Below are 27,131 nucleotides of genomic sequence, written 5' to 3' on the forward strand. Positions count from 1 at the left end.
TTTGCAGATTTTCATTTCAAACTATGTTTCTCTTACATATGCTTTCTACCATCTTTTCTAATTTTTTAAAGATGAGTTTAAGAAATGGGTCCAGAAAAAATTTCAGGCCTCCATGTCAACAACAGGAAAGGTAAAAATGCTATAAAATATTAAATATGTATTTCCAACAATAAGACATAAAGGCTAACAAGACACTCATTCAGCTACAGGAAGTGTGTGTTGCTAAGAAATGCACACTGAAAGCTGCCCTTTATTTTTATTCTTAAGAACCTTTCCATAGGAATCAAATTTTTTTTCTCATAGTCTGACAGCTAAGGAAAGACTATCTTCAACATAGCACTCAGGATATAAAATCCAAAAATTTTCCTACCCTTTTGATAAAGAACCCCAAAATATTCAACTGTATTAATATTTATCAATACAATTCTACTACATCCTGTATTAAAAAGGAAGTTTTTTTGGTCTAATTGATAAAGTAATAATTTCATAGAGTGGCATTTTATATTCGTGTGAACTTCAAGACACAGCAAAATGAGGAGAGAATGGATTGACTTTACTACAGCCCAGTTTTTGATTTTTATTTATTATAACATATTTTCATTTCCAGCTTACATAACTAAAATGCTAGAACTTGCTCTATTTCAAGCTCCATACCCTGTCCCTATACGCTCTTACTTACCTCAACTGCACTGAAGTAACATCGAGTTAAGCAGAACCTTTAAACAACCTCACACGTCACAAGAAGCTGGTAGCTTGGTGACAGTTTTCATCTACAAGATCCCAGGGATCTCAAGGAAACAGCCTTTGAGTTAAAGGAACCGTTTCAGAAACAACACTAAACACTTGCTAGAAGCTAATCAAGTTCAACTAATTCCAAAAGCAACCTGGAATTTCCATCTTAAATCTCACTTGTCTTTTGATAGCCTAAGGGAATAGCAAAATGGTCAAGCACGTGGATTCTAGAACTAGGCTGCCTGGGCTTCAGTCATGGCTCTGTCATTCAGCAGCCCTGTAGCGTTGGGCAAGTTATTTAACCTCTCTTCATACCTCAGTTTCCTCATGTGTAAAACAGGGCACCAACAGTGTTATTATTATTATACTTTTATCACTAAGAAGACTTTTATTTCTCACTTTTAAACTTTCAGAGAAATGTATTCTTTCCTTCAAAAATTCTTAAAGGCAAAAATATTCCTTTCTTCTCTCTTTGTGAAGGCTCTTTCAAAGACCATTTCACACTGTCCTTGAACTCAATTCTTTAATGAAATACTACACATGGCATTATGAGGCATTTCAGAACACATAACTGGAAGATCACTTGAGAATTTCAACAACACTCAGACTGAAGAATTCACCACTATGATTATTTAAAGGCTTCACCAATTCTCAGCGCCTCCCTAAAATGTTAACATGTTAATTTTTTTTCTAGTAATGTTGGTTAGAAAACCCAAGTGTGTCTCTACGTTGTGAACGTAAGTGTTACTTTCAGAAGACAAAACCTTACGTTCAATCACTGCATGAACCCAAAGTCTGCTTGCATTTTCATGCTAACCTTGCTTCTAGGATCGCTGATAAAACATTGAAAAATCACTTGGTGTCCTCAGGTCATAGAGAGAGAGGGTGTCTGTGCACATACACACACCTCTACACGTGTGAAATAGGTTTATATCTCACTGAGCAGGTGGAATTCGCTAATGAAGAAATTCGGTTCAAAGAGAGATCTCTTCCAAACTCTCTGGTTTGGAAAAACCCATGAACACGCCCCGCCTCCCCTCCCCCATCACCTCTCCTCACTCAGCGTAGATTTATCCACGCACACGCCTCGCTTCCTCGGAAAGGCAGGGTAACCCGGTGAGGTCAATCTGACATCTGTCTGAGTGAGACACTTAGTAGCTATGTGGTCCTGGGCAGTAACTTAAACTCTACATCAGGCTGCCCATTTAAAATGCAAATAAAATACCCACATCACCGGGTCATTAGGATGACTGAGCGAGGCAAAGTGTACAAAGCACTTGACCTAGCACCTGGCACAGAGAAAGCTGTCAATAAACAGCAGCTACTACATTAATATTTGTTTGTTTGGCAAGTGGGAGAAGGGAAAGTTCCCTCCATTCATTTAGGGTTAACAGAAAAATTGTTTAAAAATCCTTTACAACAAAAAAGATTATACAACTGGTTGCCTTCTAAACTGGTATAGTAAACACAGTAATCATTCCTTGAAAACTTGATCAATATTTGGAAATACCATATTAGTTTTTTATAAATATCAAATGAGCAAGGGAGAGAGACATCCTGATTAACTCAAACTATTGATACAAAGAATTCACGCCTTCATTAGTATAGTACCTAAGAATCACATTATGTCCTCCAGGTTTACCTGTATTATGAGATTAATTTAATTTCTAATGAAACTGGGAAGAGTAAAGCATAAACATCCATAGCCTCAACTATCAGCTCCTGGGTTAGAGCTGATTAAACTGTCCAAATAACAGATTATCAGCATTCCCATTCAGCTATGGGTCACATGATTTTCTCTCCCTACACAATGTACTGGACTCTCTGAAAGTATTTTACTTAGCTTATAAATTAATTTGAGGGCCTTGACACACTCCAGCTGAGTAGTAAGAAATAAGCAACCTGTAGGCCTGGCTTCAAGTTAAAAATTAGCCCTGGATCATTCTGATAGCATGGCCTCAGGAAGAATCATCCACCTATTTGCTCTGAGAAAATAACGACTTATGTCAGAGAAGGGGTGAAAAATGCTGATCTCATGTAATTCACAGTATAATATACCTCTGTGGAAAGGGGTAATGATTTTAAAAAATATGCATGTTGGTAAACGTTTGGGGTTATTTATAAAGAATGTCCAAAAGTAATGTCACTCAAGACTACTGTTATACCTATTTATACCCACAACAGTTTCTAGTTGCTTTTAATACATGTCGGCCTACTTTACATGTGTTAATCTAATAAAATTCTAATCAAACTGTATGTGTTCTCACATTTATCAAATGATAAATATAAACAAAAATGGTAAACTACCACAGCAATATTCTAACCAAATGTATTTGCAATGAACAGTAAAGTAACTAAAGTGAACTTCTCAGGAAGGAAGCCAAATTAATAGACTTAGTTTTATTCATTGGTATCTTGGAATTAATATAGTTCCTTCCCCAACTTTTTGTCATTAGTGGCTAAAAATTAATGGAAATCTATTTTTAAAACAAGAAACTAAAGATATTTTACAATAGAGCTGTTTAGCTATATATAAACAAATCATGGACCATTCAAGTTTTACTTCCTTAAAAATAAAAGGTTATTCTTCAGAATGTAACCATAAATTAAACTCTACGTGATTAATGGCTTTCCCCTATAAAGTATATTAACTTCTTTTGGAATCTTAAACTCTAATGTATGCAGCTTATTCTTAAAAAGGTCCCAAATTGTTTCCTTTGCCATAGAATACTTTTTTCCTGCTGAGACAGGAAAACAGATAATAAAATGCTGCTATATCTATATTGCAACAGAAAACTTGGTTTAAACGGGCCACTTCCTAACAACTTTGTCTATTTTAACATACCACGAAGAAATAACTACCCAAGGCGTATTTGAGACCATCGGCACCTCTTTCTACTTTTCTGAACTCACTCTGACAGGTACTAGAATACTTAAAAAATTTTAAGTAATCCCTCGTGTATTTCTTTCTTTTTCATAAAGGATATTCTAAATTTCTGTTCCACTGTTTTTTTGTAACATAGTTTTTCAACACTGCGTAGGCCAAGTCTTATATTACTGGCTTCATACAGTTAAAAGTCCTATTAACTAGTATAAATCGTAAGTGTACAAGGAGAAGTTTTTTATTTATGTTGATATTTTAACATTCCTTATGGCTACAATCTAAGGAATACTAACAGTTCTTTCCAAATACAAGTAACAACCCTTTTTAACCCCCTAATTTTAAGATCCTCTGGATTAACCAGACACAAAGATTTGCACTGAGAAGCCTTGAGAGAAAATGAGAAGGAAACTCATCAAAAACAAGCTAAAACAATAATGAAGGAAAAAAGAGGGGAGTATGGGTATGAAATTCAGTCTCCATCAAAGACAACGCACACACACAAAACCACCTTCAGGACCTCGCACTGGTCAGTCCCTTGTCCTGGAGCACTCTTACCCCAGGAGCCTGCGTAGCTCATACCCTCAACTCCAGAGTCAGCTTCTCAGTGAGGCCTTCTCTGACCACACACACCATGTGAGATCACAAACCGCCCACCCTACCCCATCACTTCTAATGCCCCTTGATGTTCTATTTCTTCCACTGAACTTACCACATAAAATACTACAGTGTTTTTATTTTGCTTACTGTCGGTGTTCCTCTCCTCCCCAATAAAATGTTAAGCCCCACAAAGGCAGAGATTTTTGTGTTTTGTTCACTGATGTATCCTCAGTGGCTAGAAGAGTACTTAGAACACAGTAGGCACTCAGGAAACACCTTATGAATGATGATTGATTCAATGAACACACAATTTCATGTACATAATGAATAGGCTCAAAGCAATATATTTTTGTGTTCCCACTGGGTATTAGATAAGACTAAACTTGATTTTAATTAGCCAGGAGGTCATATAAATATGTGCATAGGGATGCAAATTACTCTACATTTCCCCCTTTAATGTCGCAAACACTAACACATAATTACCTGCATCTTCCAATAGAGCACAGAGCAATGGGATCACCCACCACGGCAACCAGGGACTGTGCTCTTGTGATGGCAGTATTGAGAAGCTTATAGTTAGATAAAAAACCATAATCTAAGTCCTCTGTGGAATCTTCCAGCAGTTGCTCTTTCTTTTTAATTGGTGTCTGTTTATGTTTACAAGTATGTCTTGTACGTACTGTGCTAAGAAACAAAACTCTGAATTGCTTTCCTGTAAAAAAAAGAAAATAATTAAAAATAAGAGGACTGTTATTCTGAGCCATATAATAAAAGCATTTCATTTTTTAAATCTTATTGCTAAATAAGAGGTGTTGATGAGAATGTGGAGAAACTGGAACTCTTGTTCACTGTAGGTGGAAATATAAAACAGTATGTAAAACACTATAGAAAATACCATGGCGGTTCCTCAAAAAATTAAACATAGAACTAACATATGATGCAGCAACTCTACTTCTGGAAACACACCCAAAAGAACTGATTCCATAAGGAAGCCTAGAGAGAGACTAGTCTGTACATGTTCTTTCTTACATCGACACATCTCTTCCCTCATTCTATGACAAGTCTCCACAGATGCGAATACAGTTCTAGTGTCAATTCTTCGTTCTCTCCTCTCCAGGCCAAACAATCCTAGTTCCTTCAACCATTTCTGACTCCACAGGGCAGTTTCTAGACCACTAACTGTGCTAGGTCGTCTCTGGACGCGTCCTAGTTTATTAGTAATATTCTTTCTAAAATGCACACCCAAATTCTGCGTGATCTGAATGCATGGTATACTGGAGCTATTCTCCCCCATAATCTAGAAACTGCATTACTCTTATTGTTGTATATTGCCACGCAACTTCAGACTGTGCTGGGCTTTTCTGGCACTCACATTATAGTGCTGCTTCACTTACTTAAATGCACAAATTTCATAGCAACTAATTACATGAAAATTTAAAAGAGTTGCTTTATTCACTTAGGAAAATCTAGATGAAGAACAAGCTATGCCTTTAAAAATTTGCTTGACAGGTACAAGCTTTTAAAAATCTTTATAAACAAATTAGTCCTCAGATACATTATAACAACAATAGGTGTTGTATGCTACTGCGATTGCAACTACAGCATACAGATATTTGCAGTTACAGTCATGGAGGAAATCCATTTGTTGATACTTCTTTTATTTGGATATAGAAATTGAACGAACATGTAAATGAGCTCGACCTTGAATTGCCAAATTTGGCATTAAAGAACTTGGTATGAAACGAATACATAATTGCTTGTCCAGAAAAGAGATCTTGAAAACTAAAAATCAAATGTGCACACACTTTAAGATCTAACCATTTGAATAACTTAATTCATTTCCATTAATAGCTACCTTGAACATTTAGCACCCTTTCGACGTTAACATCAGATAATCTCTTTTTTCGAAGTTCAGCGCGTATCCTGAACACCTGGTCGGCATACGGAGTCACCACACCAATACTGCCGTCATCTAACTTCCCCCACGCTACTGGCCACTTCCTTCTTAACTCTTCCACACGTTCCACCACTTCAAAGACCTTTAAACAAACGTACATGTATACATATTAAAGTTATACAAGTGCTTGGAGAAAAGAATATGGTAACTGAAATTGATGTACAAAGGATTCCATTTTAGCAAATGTCGTTTTAAAACCACCTCAAACCAGGAATAATGCTTTGCTGATGTGAACACATTTTTGCTTACATTTCAAGCAGTAAATCTCTACAATAGTGCACCCAGTGAAAACGTGAAAATCGGAGACGATGTAACTGGCCATTGGCCCCACCCCTTACCTGGCCCCCCTTCTCAAATGGGGACAGGTTCGGGTTCCTGTTTAGAGAGAGGCGCGTGGGACCGGCAACCCCACGTTCCCAGTATTTCTCAGTCCACTCTGTAGCTCAGGCCGATGAAACCCATTAGGAGAGCCCTAGAGTCAGCGCCGCCAACGTCTCAGCAGTGCGAGGGCTACCCTTCCTCCTCTCCCCGTGGATATAAGTAAACAGAACAGCCAACAGCTGGCAGCAAACCGCAGCTGGGACTGGGGCAAATCTGGACCTCAGGACAGACTCTCGGAGTTCACTGCCTTCTCATGGTACAACTCTGCCCACGCCCTGCCATTAACCTTGCAGTGAAGTAAGCCCGTATTTTACCATCTGGATTTTCTGGACCCCACTTAGTGAATTAGAGTAGAACTTTTAGTGTAGTTTAATCTACTTTGATTCGATGAATTCATCAAACAAAAAGTGTTGATGCTTGGCACAGTAGGGGACAAAATGATTACTAAAACACGCTCCTTGCCTGTGAAGAGATTACTGTATAGTTAGAAAACAGATTCCTAATTTAAAATACGTATTATAAGGCAAGCTCAATAGAGGGTCAGGCAAGAGTCCAGGGGCAGAGAGAGGAAGGAGAAAATTTTAATGTCTTTTAAATACATTATTTATTTACTATTTGTTAGTTAATATCTACTTAAATTTATAATAGTAAATATACAAAAATTTGATAGTTTTATTCCTTTTAAGAACTCGAGGATTAATGGCCAGGATGCAGTTCCCACTTCCACATATAAATTCAATGAATGACAGAGGAACAGACTCTAGTCATCCTGTTGTTATAATGAAATAACAGCAAGTGAAACAACTACCCAGACCGTCCAAGGATTCCGATGAGTCAACTGGATTGAAAACATGGCGCTCTCACCCATAAGGAACAAGCAACACATAACCAGTTCTCCACTTCGTCCCTCTGTTACCCCTTATATAATAGGCAGCATAAAACTGTAGTCAAAATACACAGGCTTGGAATGGTATGAGGAGCTTGGGGAAAGCCCTCTCCCAGATAGACATCTATGAAGCTGGTCAAGGCCAACAGATAATCGTTCGAAGTCTCTGGAGACGATCAAAGAGCTGCCAAGACACTGAGAAGCGTTGTTTCACCAAAGTCTACAGGAAGTCAGGAAGAAGAGTGGAAGGCTGGGGCTGCCCCGCTCTCCCGCAGCCCCCTGTCCTACAGGACTGTCTCAGCAGCTGACGGGTAGCTCCCACCTGCTCCAGCTCCCTGGGGGGAAAGAGCTACTCCAGGCGGTTACAGCAGTGGATGAACATCAGAGATCTCGTTTGCCCCAGGAAGGTGCAGCAGGAGGCCATGAGCAGCTGGCAGCACCTGGGTGGCACCTGTTCCCCTTCCCCACCTCCTGCTGCACAGGGAGGGCCTGCGTGGGACAGTGGGTGAAGCAGGCTGTCTCCTTCGCTCGTACCATAGTCAACACGGTAGAAGTCACAGACAAAAACAAAATCTTGATAACAGCAACAAAAAAACACCTCATCACTTACAAAGAACTCTAATAAGATTAACAGATGACTGCTCATCAGAAACAATGAGGGCAATAAAGCAGTAGGAAAGCATATTTCAGTGTGCTGAAAGAAATAACTCAATAATCTAATATCCAGCAAAACTACTTTTCAAAAATGAAGGCAAAATAAAGACATTCCCAGAAAAAAACAAAAACTGAAAGAATTCTTTACTAGCAGACCTGCCCTAAAAGAAACAGTAAGAGAAATTCATCAGGCTGAAAGCAAGTGACACCAGACAGTAATTTGAATTCACACAAACAGAGCATACTACTAAAGGTAATTACATGGTTAATTATAAAAGACAGTATAATAGTATATTTATTTTCCTTTCTCTTCTTAACTGATTTTCCAGCCAGCAGTTTCCAACCTGAGTGCAAAAGTAATAAAGGAAACCCTAGAGTTATTTGTCAATATTTCAAACAGGTAAAGAAAAGTTTACCTTTTGCTAAAATTAATTGGCACAGACTAATTAAAATGTCAAGTTTCTTTACGTTTGGCTAGGAGTTTATCAAGTAGGTACTGTCAATTTTCTTGTACTGACTTCTAACTACAGGCCTCTGACCAATTTTTTAATGGAAAGATGAATTACTATTACCTAATAAATGGCATTTTTTTTGGTAAATAAAATGAGTAAATCACGGGACTCAAGGGAAGAAAGGGAGATGGAGATCACATATCACGAATCATTCTTCTAATGACCAACGATGCACACATCCTCCCCTGGGTTTCCTGAAGTCCAGAACTCCACTCCCTTGTGACAGCCAGAACCAAACCTCTGGCTCTCTGGCCCGCTGGCCCCTAAAGACATCACAGGTGTTAGTCTGCTACCTGATCTGACCCCTCATACTCCCCACATTTTCTCTGAACTTAAAAAGTCAGAAACTGTGAGAGAACCACACACGTTGCAGCACATAATGGGTTAGCACCATCGTCATGTGGGTCTGTGTGACCCCCCGGAGCGCAGGATTCCACAAGTCAAGTCTTTTTACTCATGTAAAACGATGCCTCATTGGAGTGTGCACTATAAATTGTGACCTCAGTCCATTTTAGATGGCTTCTTTTAAATGAGGTTCTGTATTTTGGCATAAGACAAAATGTAAATCAAAGTTTTTGTTTCCCATGGCAGATTCATCTTAACAAATCAATGTTACACAAGAAAGAATAAACTTCCATACTATTTTCATGTAAATGAAGTCAACACACAATAAAATATCAACCCAAAATTTTAAATAAATGCTTAATAAGACCAGACTATATATATGACTGCAAAAATGTCAACAATTTGCAAAAAGGACTAAGGTACCTCTGCATTATTATAAAAAGCTGTGCTATTTTTCTCTTGTACATCTTCCCCTCGTGCTGTAAAGAAGGTTAGTGGGTAGAAATCCTTGTGTGCTGGCTGCTTTCCACTGGCCATCAGTTTGCCCTCATAGAAGAGCTCAGAGGTGTAACTGCAGAAAAAGACCGAAATAAATATATAAATAAAAAGTAACCTATCATCAAAATTAATTTTACCCGTAAGAAAAAATTACCAGTCAAATTTCACGTTGATTTATGCCCATGATTAATCTTAATCCAAACATCTAATACCCATGATGCCAAGATTTTCACCAAAATTAGCCACAGCAATGAAAACACAGTGGGCTCCTGGTATACCACCGATAAATGAATTGACCTGGGGAAGGCATGAAGCCAGAACATAGAAAGAAAAGGAAGAAATGACGACAGTTCAGTACTAGATGGAACTCTTGTTTCATGAGGAAATTTGCTAGCTGTTATGGTTTTCTGTACTCAAATTTTTTAAATGTATATTTTTATTTATGTGGATCATATACTTATGCAAACACAAAGATCTATAGACACTAAAACAATACACACAATTGAAGGGTATTCCAGTCAACTGTAAAATGAATACTCTACTAATGAAGATATTACGTAGTACTCGATTCATCACTGACTGTAGCAAATGACTGGCAACAATAAAAGAGGAATCACATTTCGAGATATTGATAAAAGCCATATTTAAATCTAAACTTATTTTTATATCTCTCCTACTGCTTTCAGAGAAACCTAAAAATTAGTTTCACATGACCGCCATAATCAATATTATTAAATTATACTAAACTTGAAAAAATCCTAAGATTTTGGTGGTGACAGTGACAGGAATGCAGCACAAAGGGGCTTCCCAGGGTGCTGGGAACATTCTGTTTTTTGGTCTGGATGCTGGTTGAGGGGTACGTTTGGTTTGTGACTACTCACTGGGCTACCATTTATGATACTTTTACTTGTATAGATGCATACTATGTTTAATAGAGACCTTTTAAAACTTTATTACTAAGTTGCATGGTTTTCTTTCCTTCCTCCCTCCCATCCTTCCTTTCTTTTCAAATAGACTCCTTGTATAACACAGCCAGACACACATGCGCAAACCATTATGCGGCTTGTCAACATATTTGTTTACTACATCATGTAGTTTTACATATACATTATATATTTAGTCACAGAAAAATATGTTTATAGCTAGTAGAACCTGAAGTTTTTGTTTCCAGAACTGCCCTACTATAATAAATTACAACTGACTTTTGAAGTATACTTTCACAGACATAAAATCAAACATAATTTGCAACACTAGGGACACCATGTAACTCTGCTGGGAATAATCTGTCCCTAGGAACAGTGCTGTTTTGAGTCCCCTTCCACCGGACCACACAAAGTGTGACAGAGGGGCAGCTCACACCTACTTGATGATAGCTTCGTGGGAGCGGTAGTTCTCACACAGGAGGATCCTGCAGGGAAACTCGGCAGGGTAATGCTCATAGAGCCGGTCAAGCAGTGAAACGTGAAGGTTTCTTTCCCTGGCAAACTCACTGTAAACGAAAGGGCTGAGCTGTAACAGAGAGACACATGGAGAGAATTTAACTAAATATACAAGTAGTATTTTTTTTAACATACTTTAAAAAAAATCCACCATGCTGAAACTTCTGATGTACTAAACCTCAACATGCTGAATGCTGGAATAAGCAGAGTCAAACATATTTTTCTAGGAACAATTTTACTACTATATAGAATGAGGCTAAATTTTCTAACTTTTCGTTTCAGCATGCCAACACTAACCTAGAGTTTCTACACATAGGTTAATAAAGGACTCTTCCGGGCTTCCCTGGTGGCGCAGTGGTTGAGTCCGCCTGCCGATGCAGGGGACACGGGTTCGTGTCCCTGTCCGGGAAGATCCCACATGCCACGGAGCGGCTGGGCCCATGAGCCATGGCCGCTGAGCCTGCGCGTCTGGCGTCTGGAGCCCGTGCTCCGCAACGGGAGAGGCCGCAACAGTGAGAGGCCTGCGTACCGCCAAAAAAAAAAAGACTCTTCCAACTTAATAATAAATAGCTACTACCTTAGTAATTTTAGGGATGCAACCCACTGCATCATTGGGGGAGTCAATCAACTGTCTCACTAAAATTAAGCAACTATTTTAAACAGTGAGCTAGCAGGATACACCGCCTATGACTAAAACACTTATTTTTAATAATTAGCAAAAAAGCCATCTTTATCTCGTAAAGTGTAAGGAGCCATCCTTGATTATAACTTTGATGCTAAGAACAAAATTAAACTTCTGGCAAAAAAACAAAAACAGAACTTGTCCCTCTACCTTCAACTCTTTCCTAAATGGATAGCTACAACACTGTGTAGGTTCAATCTCAACCAACTGTGACAAAAGAGAAAGAACCTCAAACTGAAACTTTGCAAAACTGATATTTTAATAGAAAAACTGTAATTTTCTTTCATGCATCGGTATTAAGATCAGACAAGTTCTTTGAGATTTTGGCTATTATTTTTAATTAGGCACTTTGTTTCCCATGATAATGAAAAATTAACCCTTCAGGAAAACAAATGTTGGGGACAGGAACTGGGGAATCGTAAGAAGGATAATTTAAATTTATTTGATAAAGAAAAGTAAGAATCAAATATTCATACTACAGAGAACGGAACTTCAAATTAATAAACATGACAATTAGAACACTGATAGACTCATTCATTCCAGTCTCTAGCCAAAGAAGGAAAAAAAGTGGGGTGGGGTAGCAATTTTCCTTCAGAAACACCAACATTTTCCACTATTAGTATAGAGATATTTAAAGTACTTAAACTGACATGCATGGCACAATTTCATAGGCTGTTTTAGAAAACAAAATATTAAACATCAAAATATAACAGAAGTTTCTTTCAACACGGTGACTCAGAGGGCACTCACCTGCATGTGGTCACCAGCCAGGACAACCCGCGTGTCCTTAGTTGCTAATGCTAGGGGCATAATGGTTTCACACTCCATGGCCTGGGCAGCCTCATCTAATAGAACGTGTGTAAAAAACCCTGCGAAGTACAGTATAAACACAGGACCGCATATTACAGCAGTGATAAAGGGAGGAGTAGTGTTTTTCTTTTAAGGAAAGAGTTTAGTGTCCTGATTTAAGAGCTGTGAGTACTTTTAATGCCAGTCCTCAATTTAGAAGATCATATATTTAAATCATTATTTAAAAATAGAAGTTGAAAGGAATAACTATTTTACTCAACAATAGATATGTAAATGACATCTGGTACTAATGGCCCCAAGACTAACAGTTAAATCAGGACACATAAAAAAGACTTTAAAAGTGCAAGATAGCAGCTTTTCACCACAAAGAAAAGCTGGCAACAAAACAGTGATAGGCCCAAAATCCTTTCACTATTTATTTGCTAAAACACCAAAAATAAAACAATGGTAGTTTATAAGTAACTTTAGCTTAAACACATACATTAGACATTAAAGAAAATCATACCCAAAATCTAATATAAAGGAGAAAGTGATAATCTAACTTTGACCAAAAACAAAGGTTATCTGTTAGCAAATTCACTATTTTGATTATTTAGGTTTAGTGTGTGTGTGTGTGTGTGTGTGTGTGTGTGTGCGCGCGCGCGCGCGCATGCATGTGTGCGTACAGATGATATACAATGTTTTAGCCTAAGACCCTATCCTGGCTGTAAAACTATCACCAGTCTGAAAAAGAAAAAAACAAAAGTGACACAAGTATCAAAAATGTACATTTTCAAATATGCCCCAGATGCAAACACCCACGTCTGGGTTACTGCTGCCACTCACACTGAGGCACAGGAATCTGTGTAGAGAAAGGAGGAAAAGCCTCTTTGCCCCTAAAAGAGGAGACAGAAGAAAAATCTTGCTGTCTCAATGTGTAGAAGTAAATGTTGCCCCCTATGGCTAGCTCACTGAGGTAGAGAGAGGGGGGCCCTGTTTTTACTAGCACAGGAAAGAACACAAAGTAGCTTCTCTGACCAGTTGTAACTCTCTAGATTAATTAGCCTCCTGTGAGTTGGCCCAAGAACCTAACCTCTATTTCTATGGATAGCAACAAGTTCCAAACAATCTGTTTATACAACTTCCTAATGCAACTTGTTTCTAGGTTGGGGACTTTCTAAACCTTACTAACTGGCAGTAATAACCGCCACCACCATCACCACCATCATCACGGTCCATTCAAACAAATGGCTGTGTTGACATTTCAAGTATCAATAACTGTTGTCTATTTAATGACAGTGGCCCAAGCATGATTTGGACACGTGCATTTTTCTCCCTGTTGAGGAGAATTTGTGCTTTTTGTTCTACAAGACTAATTAAGGAAGATGACTATATAATTATAGGATCAAATTGGAAAAAACTGAGACTAGTGAAAAAAATCTGTTTTCATTAGATAACATTTTAATTAAATAGAACTAGGCTTAAATCAGGAACTGAATAAATCATGAAATTGTTATACTGTTGCTTAAGCTAGTAAAAGAAACCTGAATTAGTCAAACTGATTTAGCCTGAGCCTTGGTTGTCTTAGCTGTAAAATAACCCTCCACAGAGTTGATATGAGAATTAAATAAAGTATAAACAATGCCTAAAACAAAGCAGATCGTTGACTTGCAATAAATGTTCTACACTCTTGCTCTTCAAAGCCATTCTTTACTCTTCCTCAAAACTATACTGTTTAGGAGGCTTGGGTATTTAATTTACGTGGCAAATATGCAGAGTATAATCATGAAGTAATGAGACTGATTGTTAAATAAACATACCAACATTTACATTGCAAATAAGTGTTGTTCCATCAAAGAAGTCAGCTGAGAGGAAATATAACTCATTCCAATGGATGCAGCCACTGTTCAAAACATTTTTGAAACTCTGCTTTTGTAACTGCCCTCACCAGCCAGCTATGAGCTGCGTGCACAAGAAAAATAAGTCTCATTACATGAGAGGCACGTCTCTCTCTTTTTTTTTTCCAACCCCTAATGGTATTGCTCAGTTTGATAACCTGCCTTATTTACCAGATATGCCTCAGAAAGATTTTGAAGCTTTTCTAAAATTAACTCTACCCTCAAAAAAGAAAGTTTGGCCACTGTTCATTCTTTAAGATAAACAGAGGTTTATCAAGGGCCTCCAGGTGTCTATACCCTGGGCCAAGTGCCAGGAATACAAGATGAAGAGAACTGTCTCTACCTTCCAGAGACTTAAAAGAATCTGTCACTGGCTCTGAAAGCAATTCCAAAAGGAGAGAGCAAAAAAGCGTACACCAATGTCAACAATTATAATAAAGCGGTAATAAATGAATATTCTTCCAAAGCAACTACCTTAAAGTGATACCACATTTTGATGGTTAAGTTCTGCCATATTTATCAGAACTTCTTGTCACCATCTGTCTGTACTTTGTATAATATTAGTTTGATTTTACATAGTTCCTGTACTTAAATAATCTTAATAGTATGTCATAAAAAAACCTATCATGATTGTTGTCTCTACCCTGTATTAATGGAAAACTATTTTAAAATTAAAAACTTGGGAAAATTGTAAAAAGACCAACACTGTCCAAATTTGAATTTTTCACATGATCAATAGTAAGTAAATACCATCTGATCAATTAGAGAACAAACAGAGTAGCAGTCACTAAAATGTCTAAACTAGGGGTTGATAAATTTTGTGTATGTGAAGGGCCAAACAGTACACATTTTAGGTTTTTTTGGCCATACAATCTCTGTTGCAACTACTCAACTCAGCTGCTGTAGCACAAAAGAATCCACAGAAAATATAGGTAAATAAATGGGCATGATTGTGTTCCATCCAATAAAACTTGATTTACAAAAACAGACAGTAGGCCAGATACGGCCCACAGGCCAACACAACCCCTGATCTAAACTGAATGCAGAGCCCTGTGCATTCAGGCACCCCTTCTGTGTCTTGAGTCAGCATACCAGGTTCAAGGTCCAACTGACAGAGGTACTGGGAAGTATTCAACGTAACAACAACCACGCGGTGCTTAAGAATATCTTCTTTCTGTGGCATCTGAAAGGTGGAATGTGCGCTTGAGATCAAACAGTACTGATGCACAACTGGGTGGACAGTCTTTACCCAGCGATTTCTGAAATATACCCTATAAAAGAAGATAACATTTCCTATTTATACTTATTAACATCTTACCAGTACCTGATTATCAAAATAGCGACATTATGATGTTAAGACTACAATACCTGGAAATTAACAAATAAGTCTGGTAACTGTTAACACTCTACCGGATTAGAATTTAACATACAACTGTAACTCCCCCCACCAAAAAATGAATCAAGCAGAAAGTATATACACTATGATAAGATAACTATCTAATTATTTTTAAGTGTTCAGAATAATCTTACAACAGAATGACACACAGAGTTTCATAAGCATTCGTTTTTTTACTTCAGAACATTCCCATTTGGGAATTATTTTTTTTTCCTAGAATATTCTTACAAAAATATACTTATATTTTAATTATCTATGCTAATAAAATACAGTGAATTGCATAGTTACAAGAGAAATTTAGAAGTTCCTTGCATTTCACTTTAGAATATATTCTTATACCTATATTTGAATAGACCTCTATCTAAAGTTCTGGAAATTTAAAAATGAATTTAAATTCTGGACCATCAGAAAAATCTTAAGAAAGAGCATCTCGTCTATTAATTGCAAAAGAAAAACAGAAATAGGACTCATACAACAGATTACTAAGATGGTACAGAAACAACTCATCCATCCACCCACCCACCTCCCCCCCTCCCTAACCTACCCACATCACAAAGATCTGCTGGGTATCTACTATGGTCCAGCACAGAGGCAAGTCACATGGCTTGCAAACTTTCATAAAGACTTTGGATTTATTCTGATTTCAATGGAAAGCCATCAGAGAGTTGTAACAGGGCACATGTCATGAGACACGCCTTAGGTTGTTAAAGGACCCCTCTGTTTCTTTGGACAGAATACACAGTTTTGGAGGCAGGAAGAGGGCTGGACAGTGATGTGGTGGTAAATGTTGAATTATCAGCCTTCGGGGTGGGGATGACCTGATCTGCAGTGTTAGCTGGTTTCTGGGGTATAAAACCTACTATCATGGCCAATTTCACATGAACTTGGGAAGATATGCACATGACTGGCTCTCACAAACCAGTACCAGCTGCTCCATCAGACCAGGGACTGGGAGAGAGGCAGGGGGAGGGGGCAATATCAAGGAGACCCATTAGGAGGCTGCTGTAAGGATCCAGACAAGAAAAAATGATAGCTTGAACCAGGGTGGTAACAGTAGAGATGTGAAAATGGTCAGATCACTGCATATTTTGAGAGTAATGCTGACAGAATTTACTGATATACTAGATGTGGAATTTAAGAGAAAGGATGTTCCATGGCTTTGAAACTGGATGAGTGGCAGTAGTGGTGATAGGGAGGAACAAATTTGGGGTGGGAATTGAGAATTCAGTTTTGGACATATTTAGTAGTAGACATCCAAGTAGAGATATCCAGTAAGCAGAGGTATTTATAAGTTTGGAGTTCAGAAGAATGCCTAAGACAAGAAATATACAACTGAGATCATACTTAAACCCTGAGACTAGAAGAGCTCACCTGGAGAGTAAGTGTAGATAAAAAGGAAACTAGTTGGAAGAATGGCTGATGGACCACTTCCACATGTAGAGGCTGGGGAATGGAGGGACACAGGAAAGGAGACTGGGAAGCAGCAATCAGTGAAGCAGCAAAGAACTTAGGAGACTGTGAGGGTCCAATCAAGGGACATAAACTTCCGTGTCACTAAATCGTCTGGACATATTCCGGGCCCATCACGTTACTTATTAGCAGCATCCAGCTCTGTGGTTGCTCCCTCCTTGAAATATTCTCTCCCTCGGCTGCCATAACTCAACCGCTCCCTGCTTTCCTTCCACCTCTCTAAGCTGGTTCCTCAAGGCTTAGCCTTTAGTGCTCTCATCAAGCTCTGTCCTCTCACCTGACAATCTCATCCCAGGCCCATGGCTTCAATTACCACCAATACCCTGATGACTCACACATTCTTCTCTCTCCAGCCAAGACCTCACCTCTGAGCTCCAAGATGCATATCCAACTATTTATTTGACATCTGTCTCCTCTAGAGCGTTTCAAAGGCAGCTCAAATGTCATATGCACAAACACTAACCTCATGATCTTCTACCATGTGTTCTAACCCTCCATTAAACAATTAAAACTGGTTGTCTTTTTTTAAGCAAAGCAAAGCAAAAAAAAAAAAAAGCATTTAATAAATGTCCCTAACTTATAAATAAATTGTAATAGAGGAAAGTAATGTATTTTAAAAGCATTACTATGATAGGAAGGACTGTGAAAGTAACCAACACCACTCCTAAAAGATGTAAAAATCTTAAACATATTTTAGGTTTTAATAAAAAATATTTAATCAAATCAGCAAAGCAGAATTTACTTTTAAATATATGAAAAATCTCATTTTACAAATTATCTGAAACAGTATTTACAAATTATGATTCCATTAATATTAACTTACGTGTGTGTATTTAAGCATATAAATGACTAGAAATTAAACTGTAAAATGTTAGTAGTAGTTATCTCTGACTGGTAAGGTTATAGGTAATTTTTATTCTTCATGCTTTCCCATATTTTCTTAAATGAACATTTCATTATAAAATTGAAAAATTCATTTTCCAAATTACTTATCAAATCTAACTCCAGGCACTGCTTCTTTCTCAAAGAAAAAATAGAAATTGAAGTTCTAAGCCTCATTACTGACTTTTTTGTAGTTACCTTGGAAAGCTAACTCAAGATGAAGTTAGTAAGAATACAAAGTTTGATCATTAGGCCCATTTCGTTAAAAATATAATAGTCTAGTGCTGACTTAAAAAAGACTTAAATATTTTCTCAGTACTTTCATTTTGTGCAACATTTAAGGTAGACACTGTCTATAAGATTACTTAAAACACATCCAACAACATTTTTCAAAATTGGAGAATTGACACTTTCAAGTCCATGGTATAAAAGGTGACACCAACTAAGTAATTTACATATTTCTAGAAATAAACTGTCCACATACCCCACATGAATTATACTGAAATTTAAAACAGAAGACTGTCTGGTAATATACCATTTCAATTCACTGAAATTTTATTCATGTATTGAATTCATATGCAATGAACACCCCCAAAATATTATTACATAAGATACTACAGAATCGGAAAGACCTTATTTATTTATTTAAAGATCTTTATAAAATAACATATACCTTCTATTTGTCCAGAAAACAGTAAATGTCCACTTTCTCCATAGATAGCCTTTATCTAATAAGTGGTAACTCTGCCAGAATCAGCTACTGATTTTCAGAAGCAGACACAGAAACTGTTTTCCTCTCTATTCCATTTTAAAATCTTCTAATTCTAATAAAGTAAGAAGTAAAAACTGAAACTAAATATAATTAAAATGGATTCTAAAACCTCCATCCCAAAATAATTTAAGCTCAACTCCTGGCAACTAATAGAATTTTTATACATTTTAACGACAAGTGTGCATATTTAAACATATTTACTGTTTTAACTATTTAATGTTTATGGCTATTTCCCTACTTTGTCACGTTTACTAGGGCCCACTAAGCTACAGTGTGGGAAGGTAAACTTGTCATCATCACTCTTATTCCACAGAGACAAGTCTTCAAGGTCACATGCGGACACTTAGGGCCCTCTTGTGTTCTTTCCCCTGCGTTCTGGGACAATTCACATAAAGCTGATCTCCCCAGAGTGCTCGGCCGTTCTAATTTTCTCGACTGCATCTCCCATACCACTCATATTTGTTGTCCATTAGGAAAATTATAAATTAATCTCAGTTAACATAATAGATGGTGCTAATAAATCCTAACATTTCAATGTAGTAACCCTCCTAGGAAATACATTCACAAGTTAACATCTTTCCTGAACAGAAAAACTATGGCGAAAATACAGCGCCACATAAAGGCCCAAGTCTTTTCTTATTTTATTCCACTTATTAAATGAAATAACATGAAATTTGTATTTAAATAAATTCAAATATTTTCTGCTAGAGGGCAAGTTTCTGTATTTGGGCCACTACAACTATACATAGACCCTACTGGAACATAACTTCTTATCCTACATGTTTAGATGCACTACATGTTGGATTGTAACGCCCAAAACATAATTTTACATGGGAAAAGCTAAACATAATGCTAGCCAAATAATGGAGTTCAGTGTTTATCAACCACAGCTCTCCTGCCCCAAATGTCAAATGACCTATGCTAGGTCAACCAAGCTTTGAGGGGTCTTCACTCCACTGTTTCCACGCCAAGTACAATGATAAATGAGATTGTCACAGTTCCTACGTAACATACATACACAAACATAAGCACACACACAAGCTCTACCAACAATAAAACATCTTATCGACACTGAAGTAAGAACACTCACAGCAAAAATGCTACTAGCTAACTCAATTTCACTTAGGGGCTAAAAAAGATTAGAATCTGAAGCAAACTAGTTTTCGATGAATTTATCCATTGGTAAATATCACATTTTCATTTATAGTGACTGTACACATGTGATATTTTCTTATCAAATAAAACTGAGTTCTACTTAAAATACTTATTTCTTCTCTAATTTGTCTTCAGAGTAGAAACAGAGTACGGCATAAAAACCTGTGTTAACAGGCCATGCCACTTTTTTCTCTTTTGTTCTTTTTAATGCAATTGCAAAATCATTCGAATGGCTTTGCTTATGGTTATTAAAGAATTAAATAGCGTAACCTCATTTTTCCATGCCTAAGCTCAACTAGAAAGAAAAAGTTAGTGAATTATGATTCAAAAGTGTGGTTAGAAATTAATTTTTAAACAATAATTGTATTTGAACAACATAGGGCATGATATATTAGTTTGTAAAATGGCAAAACTAAACATTAATTCATATAACAATGAGAGCAAATGGTATAATAACCATTTAATGGTTCTTTATTGTTTTCTGAAGAAAAGGATTTTATTCCCCCACAACCCTATATCTAAGAACATTTCATATCCATAGACACTTAGTAGACCTGTATTAACCTAGAATTTTCTTTATCTCTTAAATGATAGCAAAGAGCTATAAGTACCAGTCGGTTACACCGTGCTGCAGAAATCACTTCAATTTCATGCTTCTCTAAATGTGTAGCGTCTGTGAAATTACCTGCATGATCACAGTCAAAATTTTATTTCCATAAACAACTATCACTGCATGACTACTCTGCCATGCAAAATATGCTAGAATTTTAATTAAAATTGATCTAATCATAAATTTATATATAGTAGCTTTTAGAGGAACACATCAAAATCGGCTCAGATTGTAACCACATTTTTTACATACAAAACTTAAAAAAGGATGTCTTTCTCTTTACTTAATGTTTAAGAAATGAATGGTCAAAGATTTTTAAATTTTTCCTTAATTTAAATGGTTTCTTCAAAAGGCATAACCTCCAAATGCCAATGCACAGTTAAAGATTTTGGTTTTCTCAAAGTTACTAAAATCTTTATAGACACCTTTTCTTAAGAATAATAAAGTATGATACAGAGACATAATAAGCCTTAAAAGAATACCTGAGAGGTCTTGCCTGGGGATTGCCTGCTTCTACATATGGATGTAAATAATCCTTTATGTAGAGATCAGCAGCACTATTAGAATGGGTGCAAATGAGAATCCTGCTGAAATAAATGGTGCAAATAAAAAGAATGATGAAACACAAAACCATTCAAGCAGTATAATACCAAAAAAAAGCAGTGGCCATTTTAATATAATACATTTCCCTCAACCTACTCAGTAACCTCTAACATATTATTCAGTTATGCTTTTAGGAAATTATTACTAAAGCTTAATTACTCTTTAAGCTGTAAAGGAGATAAGTTCCCCCAAATTATTTTTAAATCTATCATATAAAATTATTTTTTAAAAACCCAACCCTTTTGGCACTAACATTTATCACACTCTCTTAGCAGACTTGGCGTTTTGAGGACTATTTAAAAGCTACCATTCTCTATGTTGCCAATTTTTAAAAACAGTACGTTTTCAGAGAATTCAAATTTTAGTGCTTTGGGGTTTGAGTGTGGCTCTTTTTCTTTATTTGTATCTTTTTTAAATTTTTACAAGCAAGATGAAAATCATCTCTCTAGCCCTTGCTTTGTCTTCACAACAAGGACAGAAACTGTGCCCTGCTGATGAGACCAGGGCACACACAACGCCATCTCACCTGGTCTCCTGCTGCTGGAGAATGTGCTTGACGGCCTGAGCTAGGGTGAATGTTTTGCCGGTGCCATAGGGGCCGATGATGAGAACAGGAGGCAGCTGTATTGAAAGTGGGGTCGTAACAGCCAGAACAGCCTCTTTCTGTTTTGCGTTTAGCCGAGGATCCAACTGCTCATCCCATTGTCTAAAGAAAATTAATATGTAAGTTATTTTAAACACATGCATCTTATTCATAAGCAGAACATGGCACACAAGTATCTTGAATTTCACTGAACCATTAAAAATACTGACATAACATAGCATCTATAAAAACAAATGCTTATTCTAAAACTACTTTTTAAAAAATTCCCAACAAAGTCGGTGTAGGGTGTTTTACTACTCTGATCAAAATTCACTTTAGTTATCCTGTCCTTTCCAAGTGCAAAAAGATTCTGGTAACTAACCAAGAGACATCACAACACACTTCCAGTCTAGTTGCTATGTAACAGCAGTTTCTTTGCATAGCAAATAAAATGGAAAAGGGAAACTAACTGATTTTCAAATTCTAATCCATTGAAAGACCTCTCAGTAAAATTTAAAACAAAAGAAAAAGAGAAAAACCTGTGTCACTGGTTAAGAGATATCAAACTTTTACAAAGTTCTTAATTCAGAAAATAGCAGGGTTTTTTTTAAGGTCAAACAGTATGAAATGTTTTCTGATTATTTTCACACACACAAATAACATACATACGTCCTATTTTTCTGGGTACAGAACACCTGTCATGGCAACACAAATGGCTGTTGTAATGAAATCTACCTTATTAGTGTCCCTTCTATGACTTGGCTAAGTTTTGAAGATTTAAATGGACGGCAGATGCTGAAAGGGATCAAACTAAGTGGAGAATCAACAGCATTCTTTCTCATAACTACAATTATAATACTAAATATTGCAACAACTATGGTAAAAATGATAGCGATGTAAACCAAAATAGGAAGGGCGTGTAAAGAGACTCTTAGAAAATTTGCAAAATGCCTACAAAATAATCCTGAAATAGGAGGACACAGTTTAGACAGCAAAATGCCCACTCCGTGAGGCTACACTCTACTCAAACAGAAGCTAGTTATTTATGGAAAGTCTTCTTAACTCTTTCAGTTTCAAAAAATTATAACTAATGCTATATATTATGATAGCTTCAAACAAACAAAATTCTCCTAATTTAAAACCTTAGAAAACAAATTTTAAAAACAATTTTAAGCATATAAACATGCTATTATTTATTTTTCTGAAATTTAACTTTTTTTAAGTAAAAAACAAAAGGACTCTGACCAGTGGCACTAGATTTCCTGGAAGCCATGCACGAAAACTCCAAAGAATCCCTCAGCATTAACCAGTTTCTTTACTCATAATTCTGCCAGTACCTAGCAATGCTCCATCTCCTATAAATAAGGAAACTCCTTTAGGTAAGTACTAAGTCCAGAGCTACTACACGTGGCAGACACTGTGGAATGGTTACCCCCAAACCACCTGCGGTGCCCGTCTCTTCCTCCTTCTACTACTGAGCCCAGACAGCTATAATACTACCTTTCCAGCCTCTGTGGCTGGAGACCCAACTCTGGTCAACGAGACGTAAAAGAAGTCCCTCAGAAGGGCTTCTATACCCAATAAAACAAAACAAAGCCTCTCTAGAAGAAAGCCTTCCTGCTCCTTTGCCTTCCTCCTTCACCTTGCTGGAAAAAGCTCATGATAAATAAAACTGCAGAAGCCATCTTATAATCATGAGGCAACAACAGGCATCACGAAGAAAACTAATATGCTCTCTAAGTAGAGAGAAAAGGGAGACTAGGTCTGCAAAGGTACTGCTGAGCCCCCGTACCAGCCCTCGACCACCCAGCTCTGGGCCTCTACTTCTATTTGTTTAAGCCACAGTCAATCCAACACACTGTCGCTTGCATCTATACCTGACCACTATGATTCTACGATACCTGACCCCAATGGTTCCTTTATCTGTACATGGAGGTAATGATACTTGCATCAGATAGATATTTTAAAGGATCAAATAAGATCATGCATGTAAGCTATTAGGAAAAATAACTGAGCAATAAGTGCAAAATTAACTTTGACTTCTATTACTATAATATTTTCTGAGGATCTCAGAAAAAGAAGATATTACTTGACCAGCACACACTTTTGAAAATCAAAAAACGTTTTTAGAATACCCTCTAATCTCTCAAATTTGGGGACTTTAATGAACTTATGAATGAGATCGATATTAGATTATATACATAAGTATAAATCTAAGAGATTAGTGACAGATTTACAGGTATAATTCTAAAATATGTCGATATCTCTTCATTTTATTTATATAGACCATTCTACTTGTCAATTGTTTCAGTGCAAATAAACGCTTCAGAGTAGATCAGAAACTTTACCAATGTGAGTCATCGCTATAGTTTCTGGTCATGAATGATGAACATTTACAGAAAGCCAATAAGTAAAACAAATTGTCTCTATTTATTATACTACCTGCTTAATAAAGGGAAGAAGATTTACAATAAACATGCTGGTAAAAGTCATCTCTGAATTTCACAATTAAAACAATGTAAAGTCTCTTCAAGTTTACTCTGAATAAAATAAGAGTTATTTTATTCCCTGAACCATAAGTTCTTTTTTTTTTCCTGGTCTGACGCATTGTTGTGATTAATTTATAGACTACATGCTCAAGAATAATTTCTCAATTTCATTTATCTTTCTATATTCCACCTTATTCCAGAAAAGATTTTAAATGGCTAATAGCTTCTCAGCGTTCCTAGACCTAGATACATTTTAATTACTATTTAAATTATAGTGGTATGAAATCTCTTCCTGCTTGAAAGTTTTCTGCTACTTGACATTTCCTTACTTTTGCAGTTAACACTTGCAATCAGTGGTATTTGAATATGCTGCTATACACAATATATTTTTCAGAAGTGAACATATCAAGTCAATGCCTATAAGTTTACTGGTATAGCCTCACATTTGAAACCCTAATTTTCTTCTTTAAACATGATATTCTTATTAACTTAAATGTGTCATATGTTAATAATGTGCAAGGTTGTGTTGGAGATTCAAAGACAAATAAGATGTGGTCTCTTCTAAAAAGCTCAGAGTCTAATGAGAACAGCAGAAATGTACACAACTGAGAAAAATCAATTTTAGAGAAATTATGCTTGAAAGTACAAAACTGACTGAACCTAGCACATACTAGGCATCAATAAATATTTGTTGTAATAATGAAAAGGAAGAGCAGATTCATTTACTAGAAGGAGAGAGCCCTTGAGCGGGACTAAATTTTAAAGGACAGGTAGATCCTCCAATAGATCAATATTGGGCAAACATTATTTCAGGGAGAAAAAAACACAGATAGAACACAGGGCTGGGGGAGGGGGAAATGCAGCATTTAATGAGTATAAAGTTTCAGTTTTGCAACATGAAAAGGTTCCAGAGATAAACTACACAACAATGTGAGTACACTTAGCACTCCTGAACTGCACACTTTAAAAATGGTTAACATGGTAAATTTTACGTTATGTAGATTTTACCACGATTTTTTTTAATTTTAAAGAATTTTTTAAAAGATAAGGAGGCAAATAAGTTCAGGGCAAATTAAACAAACATCAAGGTAATTCTATATGGCTAGAACATGACGATTTAAAGGAAGAAAGGGAGAGTAAGAAGAAAAAAGTAAAAAGAAACCTGAAAAGATACTGTTGAGAAGCACTGTCAATGAGACCACATAATATGAGTTCTGTATTAGGATGTTCAGACTTTATCTGCATATCAAGCAGAAGCCCTTCAGAGGTTTATAAGCTGTGAAATGAAATGATTATTTTAGCAAAGTAACTCTGGAAGAAGTACGTGGGTTGGACCACAGAATAGAGACACAGACAGCAGGACTGACGACCGACTAGAAGGCTACTGAAATAGTCCAGCTCTAAATTACGCACTGGCTGTAGGGATGGAAAGGGAAGGATGCAGAGACGCTGAATCACATAAGAGCTAACACTATGAGATGCCACTCACCACTTTCAGGAGGGTGAGAGCAGCAGAGAGCAAGATCACAGGGGCGAGGAGAGAGAATACACTGCAGGTAGGGTGGCCACCCTTGCTCAAGAACTTTGGCAGTAAAAACAAGAATGAGGAAAGTAAGAACAAGGAAGAAATGACTTGGATTTTGTATTATAAGGCATATTTTTCTTTGTTCTGTTTTTAGGACCAGAAGAGATGAAGTGTGAGGGGAAATGATATAAGTCACTACTAGGGCTGGCCCATAAAAATTTCCCACATGGCCCTCCGTGCTCCTGCTTCCCCTTCTGCCAGCTCATGTCAGCACCCAGGGTGACCTTGGAAGCCACTCAGTAAAGATACCAGAGCCTCCGTCAGAGATGGAGCAGGGCCACGCTACCATGACTAGATTGACACAAGTGATTAAAAAATAAACTAGTTTGTGGAGCCACTGAGATTTAAAAAAAAAAAAAAGGTAGAGTGAGCTGGGCATGGGCAGGGGCCAAGAGGATAAAATCCAGTAAAAGAATAAAAAAGATGCAGTCATAGAGCTGTCACTACAGTTAGTCTGGAAACAAAACAGAGGTATCATATTTAACTACATGTAAAGATGTGTAAAGAGACTTAAGCAGAAAAATATTTACATAACAATTAACTTTACAGCATCTTCCATGATACTTCCTCCATTTTCCTAAATTACAAAAATGTCTTCCCTATTCAAAAATTATTTTAAATTAACTATTTGAACCACTTTAGAAAGGCCCTAGTTTCCCTATTCAGCTTCTACTCAGGAATATTCCTAAATTGCTTGGCATTCTATTAAATTAAGGCAGTTGAGAAAAGCAATAGAACTCATTTAGACTCTGAGGAAAAGTGAAGAAAATCAATGATGAACTTCAAATGCTTCATTCTAAGAGTTCTTGTACTCTCTTTTCTCAACTAATAACATCTCTCTTGAAGAATATATGGAAACCTTCTTATAAACATATGAGTTATTTGATACAGATATTCAATTTAAAATTTATGTAACTTCTGGAATGAGATATCTCTTTTTTGTACCTGTTGGGACTCCAAGGTATGGTTGGAGTCATAGTGATGTCTGGAAACAAAACCCCATTGTCCTTGATCCTGTCTAGCGCATAATGCATTTCACAGAGGGGTAATCGATTTAATTGAAACTGAAGTTCAACCTGAAAGACAAAACAAAAAAAATTTTTTTTAAAAGCATTAAAGCAAACATCAGTGCTTTTCAGCTTCCTAGAGTGCTCTGTGGAGATAGTGTAATAATACTATGCCTAATATTTGCTTTGTTTATTCAGTGCCAGGCACTGTAACATGCACTTTACATAGATTATCCCATTTAATAGCACCAATGACGTGTATACTATTATTAACCTCATTTTTCATCTAAAGAAACTGAGGCACTTGTAAATTACTTAATCTTTA

At 36.8% G+C, this 27,131-nt stretch overlaps 1 protein-coding gene across 6 annotated transcripts in view; it reads right to left on the reverse strand.

The window, feature by feature from the left end:
- Positions 1–27,131, reverse strand: part of HELZ (helicase with zinc finger) — a 152,963-nt gene that overhangs the window by 60,362 nt on the left and 65,470 nt on the right. For 5 of the 6 annotated variants that reach the window (XM_060133081.1, XM_060133083.1, XM_060133082.1 and 2 more), the window contains 9 exons: positions 26,745–26,875; positions 21,669–21,848; positions 21,022–21,126; positions 15,347–15,525; positions 12,318–12,436; positions 10,810–10,955; positions 9,372–9,519; positions 6,069–6,252; positions 4,697–4,925 (listed from right to left, as the gene is read on the reverse strand). In XM_060133081.1, coding sequence (XP_059989064.1) covers positions 4,697–4,925; positions 6,069–6,252; positions 9,372–9,519; positions 10,810–10,955; positions 12,318–12,436; positions 15,347–15,525; positions 21,022–21,126; positions 21,669–21,848; positions 26,745–26,875 — 1,421 coding nt within the window. The remainder of the gene's footprint in view (positions 1–4,696; positions 4,926–6,068; positions 6,253–9,371; positions 9,520–10,809; positions 10,956–12,317; positions 12,437–15,346; positions 15,526–21,021; positions 21,127–21,668; positions 21,849–26,744; positions 26,876–27,131) is intronic. The other variant, XM_060133086.1, reaches the window with a different exon arrangement.

This window comes from Lagenorhynchus albirostris, chromosome 20, assembly GCF_949774975.1.
Source record: "Lagenorhynchus albirostris chromosome 20, mLagAlb1.1, whole genome shotgun sequence".
In the NCBI taxonomy this organism is placed as follows: domain Eukaryota; kingdom Metazoa; phylum Chordata; class Mammalia; order Artiodactyla; family Delphinidae; genus Lagenorhynchus; species Lagenorhynchus albirostris.